Source organism: Trachemys scripta, chromosome 1 (genome assembly GCF_013100865.1).
Source record: "Trachemys scripta elegans isolate TJP31775 chromosome 1, CAS_Tse_1.0, whole genome shotgun sequence".
NCBI lineage: Eukaryota > Metazoa > Chordata > Testudines > Emydidae > Trachemys > Trachemys scripta.
The window spans coordinates 209,618,732-209,642,015 of NC_048298.1; the positions used below are offsets into that span (position 1 = coordinate 209,618,732).

Here is a 23,284-nt window from a genome sequence, read left to right on the forward strand (position 1 = left end):
CATATATGACCCTTGACTTGGGAATGGCGGAGGATAAGTGAGTTATAAAGGGAAGGGATCTCAGTTTAAACCAGAAATGACTAAAATACATCTTTGACTGGATCTATGAATAAATCTATGACTGGGTTTGGACAGTACTTGCTTTTTAGGCAAAACAACGAATGATGCAATCTGAAGCTGGTATTGCGTCATACATGATATGAATTGCATCATGTTATTCCTAGAAGTCATGGATGATGCAGTCGTAACGAAGCTTACATCACTCTGTTGAACAAATTGCCCTATATCGGCTTTAGAAATCATTACAGTGTCGTGCTCTCTTATTTGTCAGTGTTTGATTTTGCAAAGGGACACATTTCTGTTTAGCCAAAGTGAGCAGAGATGCCTCGTACTTGTGTGAACAGTGCAGATAACTTCTGCTATGTTTGTGGCGAAGTGACTTTGCATCACAAGAGCGCAGTATAACCACTATGGTTAAGAAAGCCTATCACCTTTATTTTGGCTGCAAAATTGGAGATCAGGACGAGAGGTGGGCCCCACACATATGCTGCAACACTTGTGCAACAAATCTTCACCAGTGGTTGAACAGGAAAAGGAAATCTATGCCTTTTGCAGTGCCAATGGTTTGGAGAGAGCCAACAGATGATACCAGCAATCGTTATTTCTGCATGGTGCCTCCAGTTGGGAAAGGTGTGTCAAAGAAGAAAAAATGGACTGTGCATTATCCAAACATTCCATCAGCTATACGCCCAGTACCCCACGGAGAAGGACTGCCAGTTCCTGATGCACCAGAATCATTCTCACTTGAGTCAGACGAGGAAGAGGATGAAACTTCTGGTCCTGAACCATCAATGTCACAGGACCCACATTTTCTCCCATCCTCCTCCTCTGAACCACACCTCATAACACAAGGTGAACTGAATGACCTTGTCAGTGATTTAGAACTACCCAAGAGTAAGGCAGAGCTGTTGGGCTCCAGACTGCAGCAGTGGAATCTCCTGGCAGGTGATGTTAGGATTTCCATGTTCCGTGACCATCAAAAGGATCTTGTCCCATTCTTCTTCATGGAAGGTGATCTTGTAGCCTGCAAGAACATCGATGGTGTGATGGCAGCCCTCAACATCGTTCACGATCCAGATGAGTGGAGACTGTTCATTGATTCATCGAAGACGAGTCTTAAAGCTGTTTTTACTTCATAATGGCAATGTTTTGCCATCAATTCCAGTTGGTCATGCAGTCCATATGAAGGAAACCTATGACAACATAAACAACTTTTGAGGTGCATAAACTATGACCAACATCAGTGGCAGCTTTGTGGCGATTTGAAGGTTGTTGCTCTCTTACTTGGTCTGCAGACTGGATACACAAAGTACTGCTGTTTTCTCTGCGAATGGGATAGTCGTGCAAGAGATTCTCACTACATCAAGAAAGATTGGCCACTCCGACAGTCATTGGAGCCTGGGAGGAAAAGTGTTCAGCATGCACCACTTGTTGAATCAAGGAAGATTCTGTTACCACCCTTACACATCAAGCTGGGTCTGATGAAGAACTTTGTCAAGGCCATTGACAAAAAAGCATTGACAAGCAGCTTTCAAGTACCTCCGTGGAAAATTTCCAAGGTTAAGTGAAGCTAAGATAAAGGAAGGTGCCTTTGTTGGTCCTCAGATTCGTGAACTTCTTCGAGATGATTCATTTGACCAAAAGAAAGCCTTCCAGTTAGTGGCAATAAGTTTTCTCGGAAACAACAAGGCAGACAACTACAGGTTGTTGGTGGGAAAACCTCCTCAAGGCATACAAAAGCCTTGGTTGCAACATGTCACTAAAGATACATTTTTTGCACTCTCATCTAGATTTTTTCCCACCGAACTGCGGAGCAGCGAGCGGCGAGCGATTTCACCAGGACATTGCAACAATGGAGAAACACTATCAGGGCAAATGAAGCCCATCAATGCTTGCAGACTATTGCTGGACAGTGACAAGAGATGCTCCATTTAATGAATACAAGAGACAAGCCAAGAAGCGCCGAGTAGACACTGAATAGGACTAAACTATGTACATAATAGTTTTTTGCCTTTTGTTTCATAATACATTTTATTTATATAACCCTTTTGCTGATTTTTAACGTGTTACATAAACAGGACAGGTGAAATATCATGTAAAGCAACCATAAATACATGAAAAGACCTAGGTATACAATTTATGATTAAAACTCTATCTACACAATATACATAGACATAAAATGTAAAAACTTAAATATCTTAGAAACAGAAGCCAATCAGTTGTTTTAATTGTCATATTTGAATTCAGCACATCAAAATACATAATAAATAGCACGTTTTATCTCTGAAGCAGACGACTTCTCAAAAATTGTAGACCAGTGTAATTGGTCACCTTCCTCTTTATAATAGCCCTTGAAGCCTTTGAAGACTATTATAAGTCTTTTCACAAAATTAAACATGACCAATTGTTTTAACCTTTCCTCATAGGATAGTTTTCTAAACCTTTTATCATTTTTGTTGCTGTCCTCTGGACTCTGTCCAATTTGTTCATCTCTTTCTTAAAGCGTAGTGCCTAAAATGGGATACGGTACTCCAGCTGAGGTCTTCCAGTGCATTCATTTAACAGTGGGTTTGATATTTCTTCTTTATGATGTATACATTGGAAAAATTACCTCCTGTGTCTTGCATACATATGACACTCCTGTTAATACACCCTGGAATATTAGCCTTTTTCGCAAGTACATGACATTGTTGAGTCATTCACTTTATCCACTGTAACCCCTCATATCCTTTTAGCAGTACTGTTGTCTAGACAGTTATTCCCCTGACTTGTGTGATGGGTTGTATGAACCTCACACATGATTTAAAAAAAAAAAGTTAGTCATTACAGTAGTGAAATAAACCTCCTGAAGATGAACTGAAGATACATTGTTGTCCTCCTGAGTCTGCGGACTGCCTAGAATTCTAAGAGATAACTGCCTCACATCATCTTTGAAGTGTACTTACTAGGATTTCTCTGGTGCTCCTCACAGAAATGTCTAGATAATGTTTGTGGTTGATATTATAAAAGGTAGACTTGGAAAAGGCTGCCTAGATCTGTGGTGTATAACCTATGGTCTTAGTGCTTTCTCCACAAAAAACTCCATTTATCTTGGGTTTAAAATATATAATCATTATGTATGTTACTTTTAGCCCATTGATTCTTGTAAGTTTCCACTGCATTCTTTTTTGCTGCAAACATGGTGCTCCACTGGCCTAGGTGATGTCACTGACTGGGTGAGTTTTCATGGAAGTCTGCTAAAATTGTAGCAGATGCCCAGTAAGCTAACTCAGATAAGACATTTCTGCTGCTTATATTTACTAAAGATCATTATCATCATGTTCCCATTATGCTTCTGGTGTTTAGGGCAGCAATGAAGCTCCTCCACCCCTGTCTGTTTCTGGCAAGTCTTTTAATGTTTCACCAGCTGTGCCCCAGGTTTTTCAGCTCGGCTTCCACAGCTCTTTGCCATGTTGTTTTCCAGCGGCCTCGTTTTCGCTTGCCTTCAGGTGTCCATCTTATTGCCACTCTGGTAATGGAATCAGCTTCCATCTGAAGCACATGACCAATCCATCTCCAACGTCTCCTGGCAATGATGGTGCTCATGTCCTCTTGGCAGCACTGTGTAAACAGGTCTTGGTTTGAGATTGTCCTGGGCCAAAAGATATGGAGGATTTTTCTGAGGCAGGTTGTATGGAACGAAGATAGTTTGGACATGTCATCCTTTCTCATTCCCCAGCATTCTGCACTGTAATGTTGAAAGTATGTTGCTCTGATAAATCTTGAGTTTAGTTTTGATTTTGTATGTTAATGATTTCTAGACTCTGTTGAGCTCCTGAAGGTGGTCCTGACTTTATTGATTTTGTTCTGGATGTCCTGGCTTGTTCCACTGTCCTGGCTGATGGTGCTCCCCAAGTATGTGAATGTTTCTACATTGGTGAGAACATAATCCTCTATCCCTACTGGTGATAGTGAGGCAATATTAAAGGTCATGATATCTGTCTTATTGTGGTTGATTTTCAGTCCAATTTGCTGACTGAATGCGTTGAGTCGAGTTGTTTTTTCTTATACGCCTCTACCCCAATATAACGCTGTCCTTGGGAGCCAAAAAATCTTACCGCGTTATAGGTGAAACCGCGTTATATCGAACTTGCTTTGATCCACCGGAGTGTGCAGCCCCGCTCCCCCTCCCCCCCCGGAGCATTGTTTTACCGTGTTATATCCGAATTCGTGTTGTATTGGGTCATGTTATATCGGGGTAGAGGGGTATATGGTATTGGGTATGTGATAGGAGAGCGAGATCATCTGCAAAGTCCAGGTCTTCATGGGATGAGAAGGGTGTCCATTTAGTGCCTCTTGGCATGTCTTCTGTTGTACGCTACATTACTAAAGATGTTCCCACAAATTCAAACATTGTAGAAAATTCTTTTAAATTTGTTGTAACAAACCCATTGATGCTCTGCACTTTTTTTCTTCAGCATGGTAAAGTTTATAAATCCTATAGTAGGTCTTCATCCTGCTTCCATCTTTTGGGTTGAACTCAGGCATGTGGGACAGTTTGTGTGCAATTTATGATTTCTGTATGATATTATTAACTCTGTATGTTTATGCCTGGGTGATCTTAGCTGTTTGCATCATACTGAATGTGGGAAGGAAAGAGGGGACTGAATAGGTGGTCATTGAGGACCTTTAGCTGACTAGGCCTTGCCCTAGGCTAGAGGGAACCTTGTGACTGTCAGACCAACAGAAGCCAAAGGAAGCTGGTTGCAGGAGTCAAAGCAGACTCCATGATTCAGAAGAGAAGCTTGAGCTGGAGGAGTGAGGTCCAGGAGAGGGGGCCTGGAAGCTTGAACTGTTATATACCAAATGACAAAGAATGCTCAAGAGTGGTGAGGAACTGAGGCGGGGAATTGTATACAGATGTTTCTTATTTTGCACCAATTGGGGCATCTCATGTTGTCTAAAATAAAGCAGAGTGGATAAAAATTGGTGACTTTTTGAAAAACTTAACTGATTTTTTATTTTGTTTAAATTGTATTTTTTTCTTTTTAAAATATAAACCTGTTTAACATGAATCTGAATTTAATTAAAAATACATTAAGGCTTAAATTTACTGTAATCTCTGAAAGCATTTAAATAAATATTTCGAATGCATGAGCCTCTATGAAAAATGGAGTTAAAAGCTGTTCTTCTGTATAAAGAAAAAAAAATTGGGAAAAAATCTAACTTTTGAAGTCAAGCATTATGAATATGGACCAATAGATCAGCCTAAGTAATTTAAGAGACTGTTTCATTTTTGAGAGACTTGGGTGAGATTAGGAATTTAAGATCTTGTTACTTTTGTTTGGCATATTTAAAATTTCCCCAGGCTGACCTGAAATCAGTTTGTTTAACTGACTACAGTTAACACCTCTGTTTAATAAAATTTTTAGTTGTGTAAGTGTGAAACATGTTTTGTTAAGAGAGATTTGTGTATCTAAAACAATTAAGGGTGTTTTGTTTAGTAAAAACAAACTTTATATGCTGTTTTGTGTGTTTAAATTCTAGTTGCCATCCTAATACAGCTTGCCACAAACCGTGAGCTAAAAGTTAATTATCTAGTAAATAAGCAATATATCATTCATCATTTTCTAACAAACTAAAAATGTACAATAAATAAGAATCTGAAAATATTAAGCTATATTATTGCTTAAATAAATGTGTATATAGGGACCCTTCTAGATAGCAAAAAGATGTACCAAATCTAGTGTAAAGGCTCTGTTTAGTTTAAATCAACATGTTTTAATGGTTATATCAACTAATGAAAATGCACCTTCTTTAGAAAATTAACTGAAGTACAAATGGAAAAGTTGATTAAAATCAATTTTGTAAATCAAGGCTTTCCCCATGGTGATTTAAATCAGTACTGGGTCGCGGAATGTAAGGCACTGGGTCACAGGAGCTCTGGTCAGCACCGCCAACCGGGTCGTAAAAAGTCCCGTCGGTGGTGCTGCCTGGCTAAGGCAGGCTAGTCCCTAGTTGTTTTGACACCGCACTGCACCCCAGAAGAGGCCAGGAGCAGGTCTGGCTCCTAGGCGGGTAGCCCATGGGGCTCCACACATTACCCCCGCCCCAAGCACCGGGGTTCCTGGCCAATGGGAGCTGGGGGGGGGCAGTGCCTGGGGGAGAGAACCACATGGAGGAGCTTTTGCGCCTCCACCTAGGAGCTGGACGTGCTGCTGGCCGCTTCCGGGGCACAGTGTGGTCTGCGATGCCAGGACAGGCAGGAAGCCTGCCTTAGCACCCCTGCTGCGCCGCTGACTGGGAGCTGCCTGAAGTAAGCCTGCGCCCTAATCCCCTGCCCCAGCCCTCCCAAACCCAGAGCCCCTTCCTGCGCCCCAAACCCCTCATCCCCGACCCCAGCCCAGAGCCTGCACTCCCAGCCCAGAGCCCTGACCTGCTCCCGCACCCCAATCCCCAGCCCCAGCCCTGAGTCCCCCCCAAACCTGGAGTCCCCTCCTGCACCTCAAACGCCTCATCCCTGGCCCAACTCTGCAGCCCTCACCCCCACACCTCAACCCTCTGCCCCAGCCCTGACCCCTTCCCACCACCCCAAACCCCACTCATCCTCAGCTCCATTGCGTCGTGGGCATCAACAATTTATTTCAACTCGGTTGCCAGAAAAAAAGTTTGAAAACCACTGAATTTTAAATCATTCCACCCTGTTGTAAAGTGATTGGTTTAGAAATTCCTCTGCAAATTGTTGTTTATCTGCTTCAACTATCACGTCACTGAAGAATTAAACTATACACCTGAGTACCCATTAGGGTGGAGTTCTGGAAAGTGTTTACTTAAGTTATTGGGCGCGTGTGTTCTGCACTGGTCTTGGGGCTAGGGTAGCTGGACCAAGAAGGGGTACCAGACAAGAGTCTGTTCCCGGGGAGTGAGCCTAGAGGCCAAAGAAAGAATGTGCCTGGAGCTCCCTCAGAGCCAGAGGAGCTTAAAAGCATATGGATCCAATCTCAGCAGCCTGGTGAGCTTCCACAAAGGGGCAGCTACACCAGGTCTGTGAAAGCTTGTTAATTCCTGGCTCATGGATATCCCTCATCTGTTGAAAAGGATGCCAGTTTTGTCCTGCCACCTCATTTATAAGTAGGACAGGACAGACTTCTGTGCTGCAGGTCTTAGGATTTAAAACTTTTCTACTAAAAAATAAATTTGGGGGCAGTTGAGCTTTAATGTGTCTGGATCTGTGTCAAATGGTTTGGCTGTCTTCTGGGGTTGAGCCTCTGAATTCTTGGCTTCTCTCTCTTGCTGAGGCACTGCAGGTGGTGCATGCTCTGGTGTGCCCCTCATAGCCTGCTAGATACTTGTTTGGCAGGTGGTCAAATGAAAAACCTTCAATTCCTAAACCTCTTTCCAGGTAATGCATGGATAGTGAGCTCTACTGGTTTTATGGCTGGGGAAATGCCCCTTCCTCTCTTTCTCCCCATCTCCTGCCTAGCCCACAAACGAATCATCCAGACCGCCTTATTAACAAGGCTAGACAAAAGCTAGGCTGGAGAGGCTATCAAGATGGCAATAAGGGACCATTGTGCCCAACTCCACAGAATACCCAACAGTCCACATATTTCATGGCCTGTTATCAAAGGCCTTAACTAGCGGCTGTTTTTCCAGTTAGATTTATCTATGTAAGTTTTTTCCATTCAAGATATATAAGGGTGGAGGTTGCTTTCCCTGGGGCAGCTCCAGTTCCCTCTTCCATCAGCCAGGTGACCACAGTTCCAATTGGTGATTCCTGAGTCTGGCCATGCTGGATAAAAATCCCCGTAAAGGAGTGTGACGTTATTGATATAACCTGGGACCATATAGATCAGTGTTGCGACCAAGGTCCTGTAGTGGCACCCAGATCTTGTATAAAGGGGGTCAAATGGGGTGTCTAAGACAAGGTTATGGTTTATGGGTTATGATTATGCTGTCTATATGTGTGTATCAATTTTGTAGTTGAAGTTGTGGGTATTGGCTCTATACTGTCTGTGTTTCAAACTTATGCTATGCTGCTGGGTGACATCCCAGACAAACTGGTGCTAGCTCTGCCTAGTCTGCTTGATGGCCCATTAAGGACCATCAGCTATACAATGGACCCATTGAGAGAAGGCAGATACGCCTTGTAACTCAGCAAAGTATGCAGGGATGGGCCCATGTGACTCCAGGTTTTTGCTGTAATTTTGCTGTAATTTTCCACAGTAAGAACAAAGAGGTGTTCTTACACCTGGAAAAGACTATATAAGGCTGATGCCTCATCTCCATCTGGTCTTCAATCCTGCTTCATACCTCTGGAGGAACTTTGCTACAAGCTGAAGCTTTGAACAAAGGACTGAGGACCCATCCCAGCGGGGGATGTATTCCAGAGACTTGATTTGAACCTGCAGTTTATTCTATCGCTGCTGCAAGCCTGAACCAAGAACTTTGCCATTACTGTATGTAATTGATTCCATTTAACCAATTCTAACTCTCATTTCTATCTTTTTCCTTTATAAATAAACCTTTAGATTTTAGATTCTAAAGGATTGGCAACAGCGTGATTTGTGGGTAAGATCTGATTTGTATATTGACCTGGGTCTGGGGCTTGGTCCTTTGGGATCAGGAGAACCTTTTTCTGTTACTTGGGTATTGGTTTTCATAACCATTTGTCCCCATAACGAGTGGCACTGGTGGTTATACTGGGAAACTGGAGTGTCTAAGGAGATTGCTTGTGAGACTTGCGGTTAGCCAGTGGGGTGAGACCGAAGTCCCCTTAGTCTGGCTGGTTTGGTTTGCCTTAGAGGTGGAAAAAACCCCAGCCTTGGGCTGTAACTGCCCTGTTTGAGCAATTTGTCCTGAGTTGGCACTCTCAGTTGGGTTCCGCCAGAACCGCATTGTCACAAGGAGTCAGGAATCTATGAACATACCCTCCTCCAAGACTTGCATCTGACAAGGGGATCAAAGAAGCAGCAGCCCTGTGAAGCAGACAAAAAGATTAAAATAATTGGTCAACAAAAGCTGGTCCAATAAAAGATAGTAGCTCACCCACCTTGTCTCTCTCAAATAATCCAGATACCCATCCCACTAGCTCTGCAGGAATTTCCTTAGCTCTGTGTTGTATGTTGGAATCTTTGTCTGATTCAGACAGGGTAAAAGTGCAGGAGCCTATTCCTTGCTGCCTCCCCCAAAGAATGCACATGGAAGGAGGGGAGGGAATACAAAATAACACTGGCCATTTTAAGCTCAGTCATAGATTTGTCTTTCAGACTTTTACGAAGGGTGTTATAAGGATCCTTGCACATACCTAAAGCACTACTCTCAAAAAGGCAGTCGCCAAGAAAAGCTGTCACGGGGGCTCAGACTCTTCTTTCTGAGAGGAAGGTCAGTTCTTGGATTTGAAACTTGAGGGACAAGAAAAGGAAATATAGGATGGGTTCCATCAGGAATACTTCAAGACTATTCTAAGGAGGTTTATTTCTGCATAAGACCCTTGCTTATGGAAAGTCTTCCATTTTGTAAACAAAAAACAACCCACTTCCCCCCCCCCCCCCAAAAAAAAAAAAAAAACCAGACAGCAAAATGTCCAGAAGATATTTTTCCTCAGCTTCAAAATTAGTTCCTTATATCCCATTAAATGGTGTCCAGATTATGGCAGAATGGGAGGGCCCTGCAATACCCCAAGCTCTGTGGTACAATGGACCTCATTGGATCTCTAATTCAAAGCTTGTGGATTTGTATCCCACTATAGTTGCCAGTAGACAGACAAGTGAATTAATCTGTAAGGAAGATCTATGAGGCAGATTCAGCAACTCAAAAGGCCTCCGCAGAATCCCCCTGCTTGGCTCGAACAATCCTGATATAAACAGAATTGCTGTCTAGTTTCCTCCCAAAACTAATCAGTCTCATGTTTGCTTGGCATTCTCAGCCAGGGCAACTGCCCCCTCTCCCCTCCACCTTTTTATCCCTCCCTCCACACCTTAGTACCCAAAGAAAAGAAATGTGTTGAGTAAGCACAAATATTCTTATTCTTGCTTTCCATATTATAATTTAATTTTAAAGCTTTTTTAGCAGGGAGGGAGCTAGATGACTTAGTAATATTTTCATATATTTCCATGATTTTAGGTAACTAGTACTCCGGGTCATTGTCCACATACCCTTGGAAAATAAGCTATGAGAAATTTCTTTAATAAATTATCTATTTTTTTAACCATAATTTTCTGAATCTCAGTCAGAAACTGATTACTTGACTTGGGTAAGTTTTAAATGTCCTATATTAAAACAAATAAGACATTTCTTTCCATGAGGCAAAAGGAGTGTCTGAGCTGGAAATTATAATAGTACCATTTATCCCAGGGCGAAAACAAGTACATGCTATCAGTCTTTCCCACGCTTCCAACATGACTGCACTGCTGATCTGGCTGAAAAGGCTTTTTCTTAGGTTTGACTTAACCATGTACATTCCACTTTTAGTTTGATTGTATTGTAATATCATGGAGTTCTGCCAGGCTTTGAGATGGCTAGGGATGAGCATTATTGTCTCTTTAGCATTACTACTTATTTTCAGTGGGGAGTAAATAGAGATGCTTCTTCTTTAGATGATGTACTTTTTAAAATTAAGAATGAAATACAAAAATTTTAAGAAAGCTATGAAGGGAACACGTTTTTGGTGAAGTACACAAACTATTGTGCTTTTTCTGGATGGGCAGAGTTGGTGATTGGGAAGGAAAACAACTGAATCCTTGCAAAAATCCTTGCAGACCACATCTGTATGCAGTATTCGAGATGAGGGCGTACCATCGATTTATATAAGGGCAATAATATATTTTCAGTCTTATTCTCTATCCCCTTTTTAATGATTCCTAACATCCTGTTTGCTTTTTTGACCGCCTCTGCACACTGCGTGGACATTTTCAGAGAACTATCCACGATGACTCCAAGATCTTTTTCCTGACTTGTTGTAGCTAAATTAGCCCCCATCATATTGTGTATATATAGTTGGGGTTATTTTTTCCAATGTGCATTACTTTACATTTATCCACATTAAATTTCATTTGCCATTTTGTTGCCCAATCACTTAGTTTTGTGAGATCTTTTTGAAGTTCTTCACAGTCTGCTTTGGACTTAACTATCTTCAGCAGTTTAGTATCATCTGCAAACTTTGACACCTCACTGTTTACCCCTTTCTTCAGATCATTTATGAATAAATTGAATAGGATCGGTCCGAGGACTGACCCTTGGGGAACACCACTAGTTACCCCTCTCCATTCTGAGAATTTACCATTTATTCCTACCCTTTGTTCCCTGTCTTTTAACCAGTTCTCAATCCATGAAAGGACCTTCCCTTTTATCCCATGGCAGCTTAATTTACATAAGAGCCTTTGGTGAGGGACCTTGTCAAAGGTTCTTTGGAAATCTAAGTACACTATGTCCACTGGATCCCCCTTGTCCACATGTTTGTTGACCCCTTCAAAGAATTCTAATAGATTAGTAAGACACGATTTCCCTTTACAGAAACCATGTTGACTATTGCTCAACAGTTTGTTTTTCCATGTGTTGGACAATTTTATTCTTAACTATTGTTTCGACTAATTTGCCCGGTACAGACGTTAGACTTACCAGTCTGTAATTGCCGGGATCACCTCTAGAGCCCTTTTAAAATATTGGTGTTACATTAGCTAACTTCCAGTCATTGGGTACAGAAGCCGATTTAAAGGACAGGTTACAAACCTTAGTAAACAGTTCTGCAATTTCACATTTGAGTTCTTTCAGAACTCTTGGGTGAATGCTATCTGGTCCCGGTGACTTGTTAATGTTAAGTTTATCAGTTAATTCCAAAACCTCCTCTCGTGACACTTCAATCCGTGACAGTTCCTCAGATTTGTCACCTACAAAAGCCAGCTCAGGTTTGGGAATCTCCCTGACATCCTCAGCCGTGAAGACTGAAGCAAAGAATCCATTTAGTTTCTCCGCAATGACTTTATCGTCTTTAAGCGCTCCTTTTGTATCTCGATCATCCAGGGGCCCCACTGGTTGTTTAGCAGGCTTCCTGCTTCTGATGTACTTAAAAAACATTTTGTTATTACCTTTGGAGTTTTTGGCTAGCCGTTCTTCAAACACCTCTTTGGCTTTTCTTATTACATTCTTGCACTTAATTTGGCAGCGTTTATGCTCCTTTCTATTTGCCTCACTAGGATTTGACTTCCACTTTCTAAGGAAGTCTTTTTATCTCTCACTGCTTCTTTTACATGGTTGTTAAGCCATGGTGGCTCTTTTTTAGTTCTTTTACAGTGTTTCTTAATTTGGGGTATACATTGAAGTTGGGCCTCTATTATGGTGTCTTTAAAAAGCACCCATGCAGCTTGCAGGGATTTCACTTTAGTCACTGTACCTTTTAACTTCTGTTTAATTAACCCCCTCATTTTTGCATAGTTCCCCCTTTTGAAATTAAATGCCACAGTGTTGGGCTGTTGAGATGGTCTTCCCACCACAGGGATGTTGAACGCTATTGTATTATGGTCACTATTTCCAAGCGGGCCTGCCTATAGTTACCTCTTGGACCAGCTCCTGCGCTCCATTCAGGACTAAATCTAGAGTTGCCTCTCCCCTTGTGGGTTCCCGTACCAGCTGCTCCTTGAAGCAGTCATTTAAAGTATCGAGAAATTTTATCTCTGCATTTCATCCTGAAGTGAAATGTTCCCAGTCAATATGGGGATAATTGAAATCCCCCACTATTATTGAGTTCTTAATTTTGATAGCCTCTCTAATTTCCCTTAGCATTTCATCATCACTATCACCGTCCTGGTCAGGTGGTCGATAATAGATCCCTAATGTTATATTCTTATTAGAGCATGAAATTTCTATCCATAGAGATTCTATGGAACATGCGGATTTACTTAAGATTTTTACTTCATTTGATTGTACATTTTCTTTCACATATAGTGCCACTCCCCCCCCCTGCATGACCTGTTCTGTCCTTCCGATACATTTTGTACCCCGGAATGATTGTGTCCCATTGATTGCTCTCAGTCCACCAGGTTTCTGTGATGCCTATTATATCAATATCCTCCTTTATCACAAGGCACTCTAGTTCACCCATCTTATTATTTAGACTTCTAGCATTTGTGTACAAGCACTTTAAAAACTTGTCACTGTTTATTTGTCTGCCCTTTTCTGATGTATCAGATTCTTTTTTATGTGAATGTTTATCATCTGATCTGGCCCCTACTTTATCCTCTTCCATTCTCTGCTCTTGACTATAACCTGGAGATTCTCTATGATTAGACTCTCCCCTAAGAGAAGTCTCTGTCCGATCCACATGCTCCTCTGCAGCAGTCGGCTTTCCCCCATCACCTAGTTTAAAAACTGCTCTGCAACCTTTTTAATGTTTAGTGCAAGCAGTCTGGTTCCACTTTGGTTTAGGTGGAGCCCATCCTTCCTGTATAGGCTCCCCCATTCCAGAAGTTTCCCCAGTTCCTAATGAATGTAAACTCCTCCTCTCTACACCATCGTCTCATCCACGCATTGAGACTCTGAAGCTCTGCCTGCCTACCTGGCTCTGCGCGTGGAACTGGGAGCATTTCTGAGAATGCCACCATAGAGGTCCTGGATTTCAGTCTCTTCCCTAGCAGCCTAAATTTGGCCTCCAGGACATCTCTCCTACCCTTCCCTATGTCATTGGTACCTACATGTACCATGACCACAGGCTCCTCCCCAGCACTACACATAAGTCTGTCTAGATGCCTCGAGAGATCCGCAGCCTTCGCACCAGGCAGGCAAGTCACCATACGGTTCTCCCGGTCATCACAAACCCAGCTATCTACGTTTCTAATGATCGAATCTCCCAATACTAATACCTGCCTTTTCCTAGCAACTGGAGTTCCCTCCCCTGGAGAGGTAACCTCAGTGCGAGAGGCAACCCCAGCACCGTCTGGAAGGAGGCTCCCAACTATGGGAAGTATCAGAGGGGTAGCCGTGTTAGTCTGAATCTGTAAAAAGCAACAGAGGGTCCTGTGGCACCTTTGAGATTAACAGAAGTATTGGGAGCATAAGCTTTTGTGAGTAAGAACCTCACTTCAGACTTGCATCTGAAGAAGTGAGGTTCTTACTCACAAAAGCTTATGCTCCCAATACTTCTGTTAGTCTCAAAGGTGCCACAGGACCCTCTGTAACTATGGGAAGGTTTCCCTCTGCTCCCGTTGACTGCTCTGCTTCCCTGGGCCTTTCATTCTCCTCAACAGCGCAGGGGCTGTCTGACCGGAGGTGGGACAATTCTACAGTGTCCCGGAAAGCCTCATCAACATACCTCTCTGCCTCCCTTAGCTCCTCCAGTTCCGCCACCCTTGCCTCCAGAGTCCGTATGTGGTCTCTGAGGGCCAGGAGCTCCTTGCACCGAATGCACACACACGCCACCCGCCCACAGGGCAGGTAATCATACATGCTACACTCAGTGCAATAAACTGGATAGCCCCCACTCTGCAGCTGGGTTTCTGCCTGCATTTTCTCCTAGTTAATGAAGGGGTTGTTTAAAGCAAGAAGTTTTGAATGTAGTTTGGGCTATAGGTTTTAAGGGGAATAAAGGGTATAAGATAGAACCGGCAAGGGACCCACGCTCCCTTCCTAACTCCCTTGTGAAACTCCGTTAGCAGCCCCTGGTCGCAAAAGCTCCCTGGTCGCTTGTGCGCTGCTTTATAAAGCCCTGGCCTGGGTGAATGTCCCGCCCACTGATTAAGGCTCAGCCAATTACCAGAGGCTTCTAGCCTTCAGACCTTCCTTTGAAGCTCACAGCTTCCAACTGCCAGCCACAGCACACAGTCCTTCAAACAAACAAACAAACAGACTGACAAACACAAGCTCAGCACACAGCAAGTAACCCCCAAACACAAACAAACACACACACACACTACAGACAGTCACTTACCCCAAGGGTCCTGTATTTGCTCCCCCTTCACCTGGAGAACTCCCTTGCGAAACCATTTCCAACATGTTCACTAGCCAAGATTTTAAAGATTTTCATTGCATTGGATCAAGTGGGAAATCACTTATGCCCCTATTGTGATACCGTTGATGTCAGCGGGATTGTTTTTGGAATAAGATGCTACTCAGTGTGGGTAAAAATTTTGCAATCTGGCCTATAATTTTTAAATAAAGTACAATGAAACCATTTGTCTATAATAAGTATCTGCCATTTTAGTAGTGTGGCTTTCATGCACATGACTTCAGCATTGATGATCAAAATTACTTTAAATCTGGAGCTCTTGTGAGGCACTCAGTACAAATGCCTTTGGGTGTGTGTCACCATCTCTGCTCCATTACAAGGTTTTTGCCAGCTTTTTTGCCTTTTGGTAGCACTCCTTCATTTTACGCCACATGGAAGGATTCACCAAAGGTTAATACTCAGATATTTGATGTTTACTACTTTGTGGTTTTTTTCTGTAGTAAAGTATAGTTCTAGTAAGAAACTTCAGTTTATTGCAAATTGGTGGATGGGTAGGTTATGGCCCATCTCGATGAGAAAACGCTGGTTTCGATAAACCGAGAACTGAATCCAGGTATTAGGGATGGTTCTCTGGAGGTCCTCTCCAGTTGCAGCAACTCACCACTACTACTCCAGGTCTCTTTCACCATCACCACCATGTTCTATTGTATTCTTCCAGCAGGCCATAGCCTGTAGCGTTGTTTACATATATTTACAGTCCCTAGCCAGTTTCCCCACTTGCTTCTAGGGAAGGGAACTGTACTAGCGGCATCTAGTCCTGTGTACCTCAAGATCCCTCACCCCTGGACTTTCTTCCTGTCAGTTTATATAATCCCACCTACTGGGGTTGCTTCCTGATGGGTGCTAAAGTGACAGGGTGCTGAGTTAGCTCCTGACTTAGCACACCTGTTGCTCTAGGTTTTTAAAAGGTTACCCACTATCATAATATCTGAATGCTTGTGGTCTTCATTGGGACTATTCAGTATGTCCTACTTCTCATTGCAATTAATAGAATGATTTGTTAAGCTCTAATAGCTATTCCTGCAGTTGAAATTGTATTTGTTGTCATCTGTATGTTTTTAAATATGTCTTAAATCAGGTTATAAAAACCTAAATATAGAAATAGCAAGTCACCACTGGGAAAGGCTGTGTCACCAATGGATTAAAAAGTGATATAAGGGAATTTAATCACTTTTTACCTTTTTAAAAAAAACTGAACAAGATTTAAATACAAATCTTGTAAAATAAATAAAAAATGTCTAGGCCTCCTATTGATAGCTGTATTACAGCTCTCTAAATAGACTAATAATTCATATTTTTCTTATAGCTTCAAGAAACTAATTGACACACACATTAAAAGATGGCTAGATCTAGATCAAGATCACCAAGGTGGAAACGCAGGTAAATGCTTAACTTTTATTATGATTTATATTAGAGCTGTTAATAGAATACCATTTATTTAAATATTTTTGGATGTTTTCTACATTTTCAAATATATTCATTTCAATACAATACAGAATACAAAGTGTACAGTGCTCACTTTATATTTATTTTTGATTACAAGTATTTTCACTGTAAAAAAACAAAATAAATAGTATTTTTCAATTCACCTAATACAAGTACTGTAGTGCAATCTCTCTATCATGTAAGTTGAATTTCCAAAAGTAGAATTATGAAAAAAAAAACCTGCATTCAAAAATAAAACAATATAAAATTTTAGAGCCTGCAAGTCCACTCAGTCCTACTTCTTGTTCAGCCAATTGCTCAGACAAACAAGTTTGTTTACATTTGCAGGAGATAATTCTGCCCGCTTCTTGTTTACAATGTCAACTGAAAGTGAGAACAGGCATTTTCATGGCACATTTGTAGCTGGCATTGCAAGGAATTTATGTGCAGGATGCGCTAAAGATTCATATATCCATTCATGCTTCAACTACCATTCCAGGGGACATGCATCCATGCTGATGACAGGTTCTGCTCAATAACAATCCAAAGCAGTGCAGACTGACGCATGTTTATTTTCATTATCTGAGTTAGATGCCCCCAGCAGAAGGTTGATTTTCTCTTTTGGTGGTTCGGATTCTGTAGTTTCTGCATTGGAGTGTTGCTTTTTTAAGACTTCTGAAAGTATGCTCGACACCTCGTTCCTCTCAGTTTTTGGAAGGCACTTCAGATTCTTAAACCTTGTGTTGAGTGCTGTAGCTATCTTTAGAAATCTCACATTGGTACCTTCTTTGGGTTTTGTCAAATCTGCAGTGAAAGTGTTCTTAAAATGCCAACATGTGCTTGTTCATCATCCGATATTGCTATAACATGAAATATATGGCAGAATGCAGGTAAAACAGAGCAGGGAACATACAATTCTCCCCCAAGGAGTTCAGTCACAAATTTAAATAACGCATTATTTTTTTAACTTGTGTCATCAGCATGTCTTCTGGAATGGTGGCCGAAGCATGAAGGGGCATACGAATGTTTAGCATATCTGGCACGTAAATACCTTGTAATGCCAGCTACAAAAGTGCCATGCAAATGCCTGTTCTTGCTTTCTGGTGACATTGTAAATAAGAAGAGGGCAGCATTATCTCCTGTAAATGTAAACAAACTTGTTTGTCTTAGCGATTCGCTGAACAAGAAATAGGACTGAGTGTACTTGTAGGCACTGAAGTTTTACATTGTTTTGTTTTTGAGTGCAGTTGTGTAACAACAACAAAATCTGTTTGTAAGTTGCACTTTCACAACATGGAGATTGCACTACAGTACTTGTATGAAGTAAACTGAGAAATACTATTTTTTGTTTATCACTTTTACAGTGCAAATATTTGTAATCAAAAATAATATACACTTTGATTTCAGTTACAACACAGATTACAATAGATATGAACATATAGAAAAACATCCAAAATATTTAATAAATTTCAGTTGGTATTCTATTGTTTAACAGTGCAATTAAAAACTGTGATTAATTGCGATTAATTTTTTGAGTTAATCGCGTGAGTTAACTGCAATTAATCGATAGCCCTAGTTTATATTTGTTTTCAGAACATAGCTTTATATAGGAGTTTATAAAACAGCCTGTATCTTCTAGGATAGCAGAACAAAAAGATATTAAGACTAAAAATGTATTTCAAAGAAAACATATTTATTTTATAAAATACTAATTTTATGTAACCTGTAAAAGCAAGTTTTCAAAAGTAAATTGAGTTCTTACTTGCATGAAATTTGAGCCAGATAGAAAGTGGTAATAGGTTTTAAGCATCATTAAGCCTGCAAGGAGTTCGTGCATGAATGGCACCAGTTTAATTTGTGACAGCTTTTAAATTCCACTTCCATTTTTAAAAAAGTAAAACAAATTGGTTAACAATTAAGTGAGGTGGTTTGTTGGGTAGGCTGGATGAAGCCTTTCCCTGCTGAGTAGAGGGAAAGGGGTGCATGCTATCAATTTTTGCAGAATGTCAAAACAACCACTACGTTTCTAGTTGGCCCCAATTGGTGTGAACGTACCTTTCAAAGGTGGTGATGGTGTCCTGAGTCTGCAGACAGCTTTTTTTGCTGAATACAGCTTTCTAGAATTGAGCTAGCAATCTGCAATGAATTTTGCATTTGCTAAGGAAAAATCCACAAGAAGATAGTGATTTTCTTGGAATTTACTCAAGCTTTTTTCAAGGGTTCTCTAAATCTGTGGATTGATTGCAGAGTTTGCTGTAAATATTCAGTAACTGATTAGTTTAAATACAAGATGCTTTGATCTAGGATTGCCTCCTGATTCTCACTGGTGGTTCCTACTGTCTTATTCTTTTGGAATGGCCTCTGACTAGTAGGTGTCTGGCAGTTTAAAAAAGAACAAAAAACTGCATAGCTGGCCTCAGCATTTTTGAAAATCAGATGAGCATACTTTATCCAACATGCTTTCATCACACATGGAGGAGTATTGATTTTAATGTGGAAGTGTCACTTGAATTTGTGATGGGGCACTGTTCATTTGAATAATTAGTTTTGCATATGAAAGTGCAATCAATCATGGTTTTTTGTTGTTGTTTTTAAATGAACGTGTGGAAGTATCATTTAACATATTCAGGTATATACTTACTAGCAAAAACATTAATATTTATATGCAAGAAGACAGAGATTAGAGCTGGTTTAAATTTCTTGACTTATGAAAACTTTTCCTAGTGGCAAATGTGGTTTTGACAAAATCAGAATTTTCTGCAGGAAAAGGCTAATTTCAATAACATTTTTGATTTTGTTCAAAAAGAAATTTTGAAATTAAACATCATGCTTCAAAGTGACATTTCTAAATTGTGGAAAACCTGAAAATTTTCAGTTAAAAAGATTTGGTATTTTCCCATGGTAATTTTTCATTAGGGGAAAAATCAGGTTTTTATATCCGCTCTAGCTGAGATACAATTGCTTTGGACTTCATAATTTTGAATACTTTGGCTTGTTTAAATTAAGAACCATAACATTGCAGTAATACTGCGTAAGTTATTTTTGCACTGAATATATTTTTTGTTTTAACAACAAATTTGTATGTGTTTTTTTTTGTAACACTTAAAATGGAATCTTTCTTTTTCTTATGTAGGTCCTTATCACCTGCATTTAGGAGTCCAGAACACCATAGACAAAGACATGCTCATATTAATTATGACTGTGAATATAAGAGATTTAGGAAGGACCTAAAGAAACCTGTGTCTTGGAGAGTAGAAGATGGGAAATACGGACAAAGCAATTCTATGTTTGCACCACATGGGAATATCCACCACAGAATTTATGAGCATAGATCATCTTTGCCAAATGTAAAAAGAATTCCTTTAGAGGATACATATAGTCATAAACCCTATAGAACACATTCATCAGAAAGGGGTGAAGGCAACAGGAGATATCAGTTTCCACCCAAATACTCAGAAGTATCCTACAAAGAACATGATCAACCTTTTTACCCACACAAAATGCAAGAAAGATATATGCCTGAGGACTTCAGAGTCACTGGAGATGAAAAAGGAATGAAACCTTTTCATAGACCATTAGGGGCTTCATGTAAATTTGAAAGAAAATGGCATGAAGATGAAATGAGGCACCAGAAGTTTCAGGAAGACAAATATGGTCAGTCGCTCCGAAGAGCTTCTGAAGAATTTACGACAAGGAGCTCTTTGCAGAAGAGGTATAGGAATAAAATAATTAAACCTGGGTAATGTGGTGTAAAGCCTCAAGTGAAAGTCTAGTTTCGTTGTAGTTGAAGATTTCCACCTTGAAAGGCATTTATCAATTTGTAGTTTAATTGTGGGCAACTGGTGGTAGAGAAGTATTTATCTTTTTAAGTAAATCATGTACATGGCTAGAGTATAAAAGGATAATATTTTCCTTTTAAGTGCCCCTGCACTTCTGTATTCTGGCTTGAGGGATTTTGGGTTAACTTGCCACACATTCTGCATATAAGGCCGTGCTATCCAACATTCTGCACATAAATTCTCACTTTCTTCTCTAGTGCAAGTGTAAATTGCTTTATGTCAACACAGGTATCCTGAAGATCGTGATTACAGAGAACATGGGCATACATCTAAAAGGGCTAAAGAAATTGAGAGATATGACGGTGGAGAAATAGCAAGAAATCACAAATGGAAGCAAGATCGTTCTTTTCCACCCTACCAAAAAAAGGAGGAGCAAAGAAACATTGGTCCACAAGCTCATCGTTCTGCTGAAAGGGAGTACACAAAGAGTTCTGTTACGAAGATAGCATATGACTATAGTTACAAACATCATAGACACCCAGATGGGACAAAATCTTTTTCTGATGATAGAGCTCAGAAGTATATAAAGCAGGAAGACCAAAAATATAATTCTCCTAAGGGTGCTCTGAATAGCAAAGAGTTAGATTATTGTAGTGGTGGAAGAGTAAGACAGACTGAAGAAGGGCATAATGAAGTACCCATTAAATATAGTTCAGAGAAGGGTTGCAATGCATGTGCCAACTCTTACAAAAATGATGTTGATCTGAGACCCTTTAATAACACAAAGAAGGAAAGAGTAAGGAATGAAGGGGATTTCAGAAAAAAAATAGATTCTTCTAATAGCCATCATGACACAAGTCATACAGTTTCAGATGTGAAAATGTCAGATGTCACTCCTAGGAAGGAGCTGCTCACAATCAAAGTGGATATGAAGAAAATGATGAACAAGTACAGGTATTTTTTTTTCTTACCTGTTCATGCTTCCTTTCTTGTTTAGTTGTGAATATTAGAGAAACCAAAGATTCTTAAGGTGGTAACTAGAGCAAAATAAGGTGGTTGTTCTTTAGTACAAAAATGCTAACTTGCTAACTCTGAGTTACTGTTTGTTTCTCTGAAAGGAAAATAGTACCTGATTATAAGGATGTGGTGGCGGGGGGGGGGGGGGGGGGGGAATGCTTTTTTTCCCTTCCTCTCACTGAGATGGATTTATCTACCTAGGATTTTTTTTTAACCAGGTAAAAATCTGGTTTTGTCCTGTCTTCTGGAATGACCATTTAGGATGGGATTTTCGTTGACTTCCACTGGTACTTGGGTACCTAACTCCATCAGGCTCCTTTGGAAAATTACTGCCTTAAAATGTATATAATCTCAAACACCTAAGATCTCAAATCCAGTAAAACTATAGAACAAAATGGTACATTCATGGGCTGTATAATTCAAGTGTGTTGAAAGAGGTGTTGCTGGAACAAACTAAATTAAACAGCAGCATGTTACCTGGGCTTGATGGTATTTCTGCAACAGTTCTGCTTGAGCTTGAAAGTGAAGTCACTAGCAGCTAACAAAAATATGACATTATCATAATCAACCATTATGCCAGAGGACTGGAAATGGCAAATGTTGTACCTATGTTAAATAGGTGTTTGATTGTAATTTCTATGATCATCCCTATCAGGCTTACTTAAGTACCAGTAAATTAGTAGAAATTGCAATATAAATACCTAGATGAAAATTACATGGACGGACAAGCCAGTATGACTTCTTGAGAAGAAATCATGCTTTAGTATACTAGAATTATTCTAACATATTAACATGATGGTGAATAAAGGAGAGTTGGTTTATATAATTTGGGCGAGATGGTTTATTTAATTTGGGCTGGAAAACCTTGACAGTCCTTTACGAGAAGCTATTTTGAGGGGGTTGGGGTAGGAGAACTAGGTAGTTACGGTCCGAGAGGTAAAGTACTATGATGAATTATAACTTAGCTGAGAGACAGAAAACTATCCATTTGCAGCATGGCAAAAGATTAGCAGTTGGGTGTCATAAGATTCTCTACTAGGACTAGTGTTTATTATTATATTAATAAACTGTAGAAGAGGCTGAACAGCTAAGTGGCAAAATCTTGCGGATGACCAGATTTAATCAAGAAAGAGTTAGTTAGAAAAAGAATTGGATAACTACATAAGGTAGGAGAAAGATTTTTATAAGGGAGGCAAACAGTCATACCTCCCTTATAAAAGAAGCCAACGTCTGACAAATGTTAGGAAGAAACTTCCCTTGCGGAGACTGCACTGGATGAGCCACGGGTCTTATCTGGTATAGCAGTTCTTATGTTCATGATGTATTTTCTGAAAGGTGACCAATAAACCAACGTTCTAGATGTCTGAGTGGTATTTCATTACATTGATAAACTACCTCAGTCTAAGAAATAGCAAAAGAATATAGTCAATTAGAAACTCCTTATATATCAAGGGAACTACTCCCACAGTATTTTTCCCTCCCCATCAAAGTTTCTTTTGTATATTTTTCTGCCTGAAATCAGTAATAAAATGTGGAGTTACGGAGACTAGAGAGAACAGTGTACTAACTGAAGAGAGGCCAATATGAAAGACTATAGAGGGCTGTACCACTAGGGAGGTTGAGAGACAGTGGCACCTGTGCTTGGGCTGCTGTTCCTGCTTTCTTGAGTGGCAATATACATGACGTGATTCTTCTCCATTTCACTGCTTCCCACAAGGGTCCGAAAAACAGTACTGAATAACCTGGCCATGTCTTGCTAATTTCACTCTGTTTATGTTTGGGAAAGCCACCCACAGTAGAGATGGAAATTTATTTGCAGTCCAAGCAAGACAACACTACATTGATTGTCATTCATTTCACATTTGGAAGACACTTTTTGCATTCTTTTTTCATTTAAAAAAACAAAACAAAACAAAAACAAACTTAATTTCTGCAGAAGTTGGTTGCTTAGGCCCGTTAATTTTCATTGGAAAGCTTCCTATTCTTCAGTGGCAAATAGGCAAACGGAGTTTTCAAGACCTTCCAG

The 23,284-nt window shown here is 40.4% G+C and overlaps 1 protein-coding gene across 2 annotated transcripts in view; it reads left to right on the forward strand.

Annotated features, from left to right (window-relative positions):
- Nucleotides 1–23,284, forward strand: part of BCLAF3 (BCLAF1 and THRAP3 family member 3) — a 63,629-nt gene that overhangs the window by 5,225 nt on the left and 35,120 nt on the right. For both annotated transcript variants that reach the window (XM_034755692.1, XM_034755684.1), the window contains exons 2-4: nt 16,344–16,417; nt 19,596–20,174; nt 20,530–21,195. In XM_034755692.1, the coding sequence (XP_034611583.1) occupies nt 16,377–16,417; nt 19,596–20,174; nt 20,530–21,195 (1,286 nt within the window). In that variant the 5' untranslated portion in view covers nt 16,344–16,376. The remainder of the gene's footprint in view (nt 1–16,343; nt 16,418–19,595; nt 20,175–20,529; nt 21,196–23,284) is intronic.